At 53.5% G+C, this 8,450-nt stretch overlaps 4 protein-coding genes across 4 annotated transcripts in view; 2 read left to right on the top strand and 2 right to left on the bottom strand.

Annotated features, from left to right (window-relative positions):
• Positions 1 to 135: 135 nt before the first annotated feature.
• Positions 136 to 2,032, bottom strand: ATEG_05413 (DNA-directed DNA polymerase delta subunit POL31; the record flags this gene model as incomplete). The annotated part of the gene is made up of 5 exons (XM_001214591.1): positions 136 to 434; positions 487 to 1,453; positions 1,504 to 1,635; positions 1,711 to 1,894; positions 1,989 to 2,032. The coding sequence occupies 5 exons, from the start codon at positions 2,030 to 2,032 to the stop codon at positions 136 to 138; spliced, it is 1,626 nt and encodes a 541-aa protein (XP_001214591.1).
• An 855-nt stretch (positions 2,033 to 2,887) lies between these two features.
• On the top strand, positions 2,888 to 3,881 carry ATEG_05412 (nitronate monooxygenase; the record flags this gene model as incomplete). Its single annotated transcript, XM_001214590.1, has 2 exons — positions 2,888 to 3,618; positions 3,737 to 3,881. 2 exons carry the CDS (start codon positions 2,888 to 2,890, stop codon positions 3,879 to 3,881), a joined length of 876 nt encoding a protein of 291 aa, XP_001214590.1.
• A 541-nt stretch (positions 3,882 to 4,422) lies between these two features.
• Positions 4,423 to 6,005, bottom strand: ATEG_05411 (taxilin; the record flags this gene model as incomplete). The annotated part of the gene is made up of 5 exons (XM_001214589.1): positions 4,423 to 4,899; positions 4,987 to 5,230; positions 5,284 to 5,432; positions 5,494 to 5,768; positions 5,867 to 6,005. 5 exons carry the CDS (start codon positions 6,003 to 6,005, stop codon positions 4,423 to 4,425), a joined length of 1,284 nt encoding a protein of 427 aa, XP_001214589.1.
• Positions 6,006 to 6,891: 886 nt separating this feature from the next.
• cym1 (pitrilysin family metalloprotease cym1) overlaps positions 6,892 to 8,450 on the top strand; it is a gene marked incomplete at both ends in the record, with an annotated part of 2,882 nt that continues 1,323 nt past the window's right edge. The window contains 2 exons of the mRNA XM_001214588.1: positions 6,892 to 7,277; positions 7,343 to 8,448. Coding sequence (XP_001214588.1) covers positions 6,892 to 7,277; positions 7,343 to 8,448 — 1,492 coding nt within the window. The remainder of the gene's footprint in view (positions 7,278 to 7,342; positions 8,449 to 8,450) is intronic.

The raw sequence follows: 8,450 nt of genomic DNA, 5'->3' as shown, positions 1-8,450 counted from the left end.
AGTCTTTCTACTGTTACCAACACTTACTCTTTATACGGTTTCTTTGCGTCCCCAGACAGAGTCATGACTATAAGTACTCGAAACCGACTCTTGCGTTAATGCCTAGACCTATACACCGCATATGCGTCTTCATCATTACTGCTTATCCTCTTTACCGGCAAATGTCCCGAATTTGACCACCTCTACCTCCAAGGTCTCGGCGTCTACCAGCACCAGTTCGCCAGTTTTCGAGAAGGATGGGATCGATAAGAGTCGTACACGGGGCCCAGAGTTGTCCTCGTCGGCATCCGTCATTTCCGTGTCGCCTCCGTTCAGTCTCAGCGGCGAATCGCCTTCTATCACTGCAGTCTTGAACTGGGGTTGATTCCCCGCGAAGAAGATGTGCGGGCATGATTGCATGACGAACGGGTCATCTGTTTGGAATGGGTATGACCCTAGAAGGTATTAGCAGTTGACGTGTTAAATGAATTCGCGGGCTTGACGTACAGATGGTATCGGGTGCGGTGGGTACAGCGCATCTCCATCGCAGCATGGCCTCCATGATTTTCATGCGGGCCTCAGCGTCCCCGTTGGCGGACTCACCCGTTCCGTATTCATCGGCAAAGTCCAGATAACGCAGCACATCGTCCACATTCTGACCACTGCTCCCCCACAGCCGCCATCCTTCGACATCACCCTCCCATGGATTGGTCACACTATCGAACCAGCCCGGCTCTGGTGCCTGTCCTGCAGTCGGAGGTGGAGCGCAGTAGGCCCTAGCTTGGGGAAACATGGCCCGATGAATGCCCTGTTGAGGGAGCGAAAAGTTTGCCGGATCGCTCGCACCCGGCATGAGGGTAACAGGTATACTCGGAAGGATTTCAGCGAGGAAGGAGTCTAGCTGTGTGATTGGGGAGGCATTGTATGCAGAGGCGTCGTAACCGTACTTCTTGGGAGCATTCTTCTTCTTTGGGCCGCTCCCGTTGTCGTTTGCATCGACGGTCATGCTCGTTCCAATGGAGTTTCCCGCGATGACAAGCCGGGTGATCTTGGAGGCATCGGAAGTTGTACGATCGTTGTCGCCAATACTTGGGGAATCCATATAGCCAAGCAGGTAATCCGTCAAGAGATCGAGCGCAATCGTGTCACCGGAGTTTCCCGTGATCCCGAGTCCGCTCACGAACGCGATCTTGCCTTTTGCTGGAGTCTTTTGCGACGCCTGTGTTGTATCGCGTTCCCACCGCTGCGGCTGCGGAGCCAGATCCGGAACTTTGATATCGATGGCTTCAAAATCACCATTGGCGTTCTCAGTCCCTAGGACCGCAATGATTGCACCCGTCGCTAGTTGCGTGGACTGTAACATACTCCCCGTTAGGCGTAGGCGGCCGGATTCATCTTCCAACATGATCTGTGTCAACTCAGGGTGGGCGGGATCGAGATAGGTACGACGGGGCGGGGGGGCTAATGTGAAGTTCTAGGCGTGTTAGCAGGATAATTGGTGTAAGGCAATTACACTAGACGTACTTCCTTGGTCAGGTCGTCCAGAATATTTGGCTTCAGCGGCATGTCCATGTAGATTGTCCCCGCCACCCAACAGAGTTCACCTTGCCTGACATCGAGCACGCGGTCTACACGACGTGCTCGTTCACCGGCGATCTAACCGCAAGAACGGTCGTCAGTCTCACAGCACAAAGCATGCGGAATCGGCCGGGTCGTTGGGAGAGGTATTACACTGAAGCCTTCCCACGCATCCACTGCCACTTTTTCCACCGCGGGTTTCAGCTTCGCCAGTCGCAAGAAATACATATCGCCATATTGTTGCTGATAGTGGCGCTCCTGGCCGGAGGGCAGTTTGAAGGTATCGAGAGGGTTATAGTGAGAGGGTTGGCGGTAGACCGGGGGATATTCTTGGTCGCTGTGCATTATAGTTGTATTAGCCGATCGTAGATCTTTCGCTACATGTGAGGCGACTGCTGAATTGGAGAAGGCATCTCGGAGCTACTTCTGACCTTGGAGGACGCAAGAATTCGCTTTCTGTCGGATTGATAGCCATAATGTGGCGGTATCGCTGTTTCGCGTGGATGTGCTCAAAGTAAAGATCTCTGTTGAGCGACACTAGTTCGAAGAGGAATGGGGGAGGGCAAAAGAGAGAAGAATTGGAGTTGGAGTGGAAGTCTGGATGGAACGCGAATCACGCGTGTTTTGGCGTTGCGCGGGAGGTGTTGTCACGTGATGTAATTACAATACCGCTTTGGGAAGAGCGATAGTGAGGTAGTCTAGAGACACAAACGGTATATAAATTATGGAGTCTTGCCTAAGTATTATCGGATTGAGTAGGTGAAAGAGTCGAATCGGTTTACCAGAGATGATGGCCGCATCATGTCCCCTGACAGCGTCCGAATGTACTCCAAATACTTTATCGTGATAGTGGACGTTCATTTCAAATACCCTACAACTCAACATGAGCTTCAGAAAGAAAAGAGATTCAACAATGGACTTATCATCATAGTAAGACAGCTCTGGACATATACTCCGTAAACGTGACCTGGATAGACCGGAAGTGCCTCGGTCCGGGCGGCCACGACAGCTTTCTTTTCCCCGCAGTGTCTCCCCAGCTTCGCTCTTATTCCCCCCCGTTTATGCCTCTTTATGCGCTCCGCCAGACACTATGAAGGCGACCTTAGCGCCTCTAGATCGTCCCTCGTCCTTGGTGTTTCCCTCTGATCTTCCCTGAACCGCGGCTCATCGCTTCTGATACCGACGGGTAACGCTTCCGCCCACGTTTACTTCCATTCTTAAGGAAAGCTGCCTCACGAGGCCACCAGCCAGCAGCTCCATCCTGACACAACCTATTCTACAAGCTCTTCCTCTTCTCCATAGCTTCAATTCTTCGTCCACCTCCGTCGCAATGTCCATCCAGACCCCCCTGACCCAACTGCTGGGCATCCAGCACCCCGTCCTGCTGGCAGGAATGGCAAAGGCCTCGAGCGCCCCGCTGGCCGCCGCCGTCTCCAATGCCGGTGGTCTGGGTACCGTCGGCGGGCTGGGCTACTCGCCCGAACAGCTGTCCGAGATGCTGACCGAGCTGAAAGCGGGCCTGCGCGATCCCTCGCTCCCCTTCGGCGTCGACCTGGCTCTCCCGCAGGTCGGCGGAAACGCCCGCAAAACCAACCACGACTACACCAACGGCAAGCTGGACCAGCTCATCGACGTGGTCATCTCGCACGGCGCCAAGCTGTTCGTCTCCGCCGTCGGCGTGCCCCCCGAGCACGTCATCAAGCGTCTCCACGACGCCGGCATCCTCATCATGAACATGGTCGGCGCCCCCAAGCACGCCGAGAAGGCGCTGAAGCTGGGCGTCGACATCGTCTGCGCCCAGGGTGGGGAGGGCGGCGGCCACACCGGCGATATCCCCTTCTCTGTGCTGGTGCCGGCCGTCGTCGACGTCGCGAAGAAGTACACCAGCCCCCTCACGGGGAAGCCCGCCATGGTCGTCGCCGCTGGCGGTGTGAACGACGGCCGCAGCTTGGCCGCGTCGCTGGCGCTGGGCGCCGTCGGCGTCTGGGTGGGCACCCGCTTTGTGGCCTCCGTGGAGAGCGGCGCCAGCCGGCTGCACAAGGAGGCGGTTGTCGGTGCGCAGTACGGAGAGACCACCCGGACCCTCGTCGTGTCGGGACGGCCGCTGCGCATGCTGCCGAATGACTACATCAAGGACTGGCATAAGCGTCCGCAGGAGATTGCCGAGTTGACCGCCAAGGGCATTGTACCAATCGAGCATGATTTCCACAACGAGAAGGATGTCGACATTCCTTTCCTCATGGGTGATGTGTCTGCGATCATCAAGGAGATCAAGCCGGCTGGAGACATCGTGCGGGAAATGGTCCAGCAGGCCGTGGAGGTGATGCAGCAGAATGCATCCTATATCAAGATTACTCCATCGAGCAAGCTATAGACGGTCTGTATACTCTTCTTGGACGAACGAATCTCTTCTTTTGATATGTGAATAGTTCTGCGATGATAGCATAGTAAATACCAGAGATGCCTTTCGATATGGTCAGTTGATCTAGCATATACAAGTACAGGAGTAGATTGAACAAAATCCAAAAGAAGACCACGATGAGCAACGACCAACATTATAAACATGCGCCTCAAAGCTAGCTGGAAGAGATGAGCATTGACGACTAGCTTTACTAAGAAAGTCTCCAAACTACGAGATCATCGTAGTGTTATGCACCCTCGCATCGCGCCCAGCACCACAACTAAACAGAATTGCCTGTACAGGTTTGCCCATGATATTTTTTTGTCTTTTATGTATTCGATCAAGACAATGGCCGAACAACGAAATGGGACAGTATTCGATCATACGGTGATGCTTCCTCAGTCGACGAGGAAACAGCCACGAGACTCCCATGCAAAAGCACACAAAACAGTTTTCAAAATCTGCTAATGGCATCCATTTATCATGGCCTTGTTTCCGTTGGCTCGCGCCTCCAGAAGGTTGGGGGGCGGCGGTGGTCCGAAGACGGGCTTCTCAGGCTGCTGTGTCGCGTTTCGATCTCCGTTTATCTCACGGTCCGTGCTGTCGAGGTCGTATTCATCGTCACTGATTTCTTCGTCATCTTCTTCATCCTCATAGTCTTCCTCGTATTCGCTCTCCGTGCCTTCGTCATCTCCGTCGAGCTCAGCGGCAAGACCTTGGCCCCGACCTTGAGCTTGCATGCGTCGGCAAAGCGCTTCGAGGTGATGGCTCTTCTTGCGCCACTTTTCGAGTTCTTCGTGGTTTCGCGTGCGTTCCTCGGCCATTTCAAGGATGTTTCGGTTCGTTTGGTCGTGTTTGCGAGTGAGGGTGAGATTTTCCTTTTCTAGACGTTTCGTCTTCTTTGACATTTCTTCCATCTCTTTGCGAAAAGTCAGGAAGAGCTCGTTGCTGTTGTTTTAAAGTGTCCTCCACCTGTCATATTATTATTACCAGAAAACCAAAACAGATGGATTCCACGTCCGGCATACCTGCTTGAACTTCTCCACATAGATGTTGAGTTGACTACGAAGTTCTGCTTCGGTATGGGAGAACGTCGACACCTGCGAACTAAGAGCACGACAACGAGTAGCCTCATTCTCAGCGGCGCGGCGCTGTTCCTCATACTTGGCCGTCAGGCACTGTATCTCGGCGTCTTTGCTGCGTAGAAGAGACCGATAATGCAGTTCGCGCATTTCGAACTTCTCGCCGATAGTTTTGATCTTGGCGCGTAGACTATACAGTCGAAATTCAGTATTAGAAGGCCGTGAGTCGGGGTTGGAGCTTACGCTTCGTCCAGATCGATATCGAGCTTCTCGCTGCGCGGATTGCCCTTGGCCGCCATGACGTCTTGGATATCGTACAAAAGGGAGTCGAGACGTTCATTGACAATCAAGCGCGCTTTCTTCTCGGTCTCTTCGAGCTTCTTGTTCTCGTCCTGTGGACCTATCCGTTAGCCTGCGCTGGCGGCAGGGAACGGCGCAAATTCAGTAACCCACCTTGACCTTTTTATTTTCCTTTGTCAGCTCTCGGCACAGCTTCTCGAGTTTATCCTTCATGGTGACCGTCTTGTTTAACTCTGATTTTCCCTTGTCTTGGTCCTTTTGCAGCTGATCTGCTCGCTTCTTGCTTTTGGTGTAGTCGCGATCTAACTTTTTCATATCGGCCAAAAGTTCTGTGTACTTCTTGTGAACGGTTTCCAGTCGGGTCATAGGGGATTCGATGTTGCTCAATAACTGATTCAGATCTCGGGTGGCTTTCTTGACTTCACGTTCTGCGGTGGTTGGCGGTCAGTGACCCGTCTTACAGAACCATGTCATCATGAAGGGAGTTGGATACAGGGCATGATAAAATGAGAATATGGTGACGCACCGATTTCTGCCTCTTGATCTTTTTCTCCGGCCGCATCCTGTTCCAACTGGGAGATCTTGGCCGCGAGCAGCTTCGACGTCTCATTGGGATCCGCAACCTTCTTCCCCTTGTTCTTTTTCGACATTGCGGCAGACGACATCATGAAACGTTTGCTCTGGAAGCCGAGGGAGCGGTTGTCGGGTTGCGGGTTTGCCGGCGTGGTCGCGTGGTCGCCCACGGAAATGAAAAATGCGAAGCCGGGACGGTGGGAGAAACGTGGTAGAGAACCAGATCTGACGCAAATCGACCAAGGGAGGACGAAACTTCACGATGCGCCGGATCAAAAGCTAGCTGGTACGACAGAAAGTACTCGACCCGGATATTTCACGCTCGAGACGGGCGGAGACGGTCTGTCGTTACCTAGACTTGGAGAATTCGGAGGCAATGGATCCGGTCGATCCCCAGCAACCCAGTTCTACAGGCCACAGGGGATGGGAAGGAAAAAAAGGTCCAAGCGAGAGGGATCTTCCGGACGGAACCCGAGTGAATTTGCGGGGGGTGGGAACAGAGGAGAAAGTGGCCAGACTGAGACCTTTTGTCGACTCGAGGACCTGGGGGAGGATCGAATCCAGTCGGTCGACAAGAGTAAGTTAGTCAAGTAGTAGTAAGAGGGGGGGGGAATGCGCACTTGACCTGCGCTATCCCCCATCGGGCAATGGCCCTTGGCATTATTTCCCCATCGGGGTGCGCAGTCACCTGCTTTTTCCAACCGCCTGTTGCTCTCTTCTTCTCTCCTTCGCGTCTATATTTTTTGTTCCTTCATCTGAAGGCTATCTCTGTCCCGTCCCTCATCTTCTATCCATCCGTACGTCGTCCTCCATCTCCATAGTTCGTGGCGTACGGTGTTGCGCTCAATCCCGGTCCGCGGCTCTCCCGATTTCTCCGGTACCGACTCGCTAAAGCCTCTCTGAAACCTGGGAGGACCGACTATATCTCCCCGAGCGTCGAGCTGGCGCTTTACCTCTCGTCTATCCAATCGTTACATGATGTTTCGCTCTTCTTTAGCATCAGGCAAAGGCCGAGTGCCATTCTTGCGCCAACCGAGCACTCTCGCCCCCCGACGATTATCAACGCCGACCAATGTTCTATCCCGATACCATCAGCATAGGGCCGCGTCGACCGTAACGAGCCTGGACAGTTATCCTGCAGTGGGGGAGAAGCTCCATGGGTTTACAGTGCAGGAAAAGAAGCACGTTCCAGAGTTGCACCTGACGGCAATACGGTTAACACACGACAAGACAGCCGCGGACTATCTTCACGTCGCAAGGGAAGACAAGAACAATGTTTTTGGCGTGGGATTCAAGACGAATCCTCCAGATGCGACAGGTGTCCCTCATATCTTGGAGCACACGACATTATGCGGCAGCGAAAAGTGAGTTTCCCTTGCGCGACTGGCCTGGTCACGGCGAGACCGATAGCTGATGGCTCTTCTCTCAGATTCCCCATCCGAGACCCGTTCTTCAAGATGCTGCCCCGATCACTCTCGAACTTCATGAACGCTTTCACCTCGTCTGACCACACGACCTACCCGTTCGCTACGACAAATCAACAGGATTTCCAGAACCTCCTTTCAGTCTACCTGGATGCTACCTTCCACCCTCTTCTCAAGGAGGAAGACTTCAGACAGGAAGGGTGGCGGTTGGGACCAGAGGACCCTCGCGCAGCTCAAACACAAAGTCCAGAGGGCAAACCCGAAGACGTTCTGTTTAAGGGTGTCGTGTACAACGAAATGAAGGGTCAAATATCCGACGCAAACTACCTCTATTACATAAAGTACAAGGAGAGCATCATTCCGGCCCTCAACAATTCCGGTGGAGACCCTCAGTATATCACCGATCTGACCTATAAGCAACTGGTGGACTTTTCCAAGCGGAACTATCATCCTAGCAACGCCAAGTTTTTGACCTATGGTGACATGCCTCTTAGCGGCCACCTGAAGCAGATTGGTGCGGTCCTGGATGGCTTTGAGAAAGGCGCGGCGGATACCGCAGTCAAGTCCCCGTTGGATCTTAGCAATGGGCCGGTGAACATCACCGTGCCCGGACCCATCGACACATTTTCTGGGGAAGACAAACAGTTCAAGACGTCTACCTCCTGGTATATGGGAGATTCCCGGGATGTGGTTGAGACTTTCTCTGCAGGTATTCTCTCCTCGCTACTCTTGGACGGTTATGGCTCACCTATGTACCGTGCGTTGATCGAGAGCGGCCTGGGATCCTCCTTCACGCCGAATACGGGACTTGACGCATCTGGGCGCGTTCCTGTATTTTCTGTTGGTGTGAACGGTGTTAGTGAGGAAGACGCCCCGAAGGTTAAAGAAGCGATCCAGGGAGTCTACCAGGAGTCGCTTGCCAACGGCTTCGTGGATGAGAAAGTCCAGGGCTTCCTCCATCAGTTAGAGCTCGCACTGAGACACAAGACGGCGAACTTCGGAATTGGCGTTATGGAAAAAACGCTCTCTTCATGGTTCAATGGGGCCAACCCGATGGAGGAGCTTGCCTGGAACGAGATCGTCGATGAGTTCAAGAAAAGGTACCAACAGGGT

Source organism: Aspergillus terreus, genomic scaffold, assembly GCF_000149615.1.
Source record: "Aspergillus terreus NIH2624 scaffold_7 genomic scaffold, whole genome shotgun sequence".
Taxonomy (NCBI): domain Eukaryota; kingdom Fungi; phylum Ascomycota; class Eurotiomycetes; order Eurotiales; family Aspergillaceae; genus Aspergillus; species Aspergillus terreus.
Note: the sequence above shows the minus strand (reverse complement) of the source record. Positions and strands in the feature narration are given on the sequence as shown.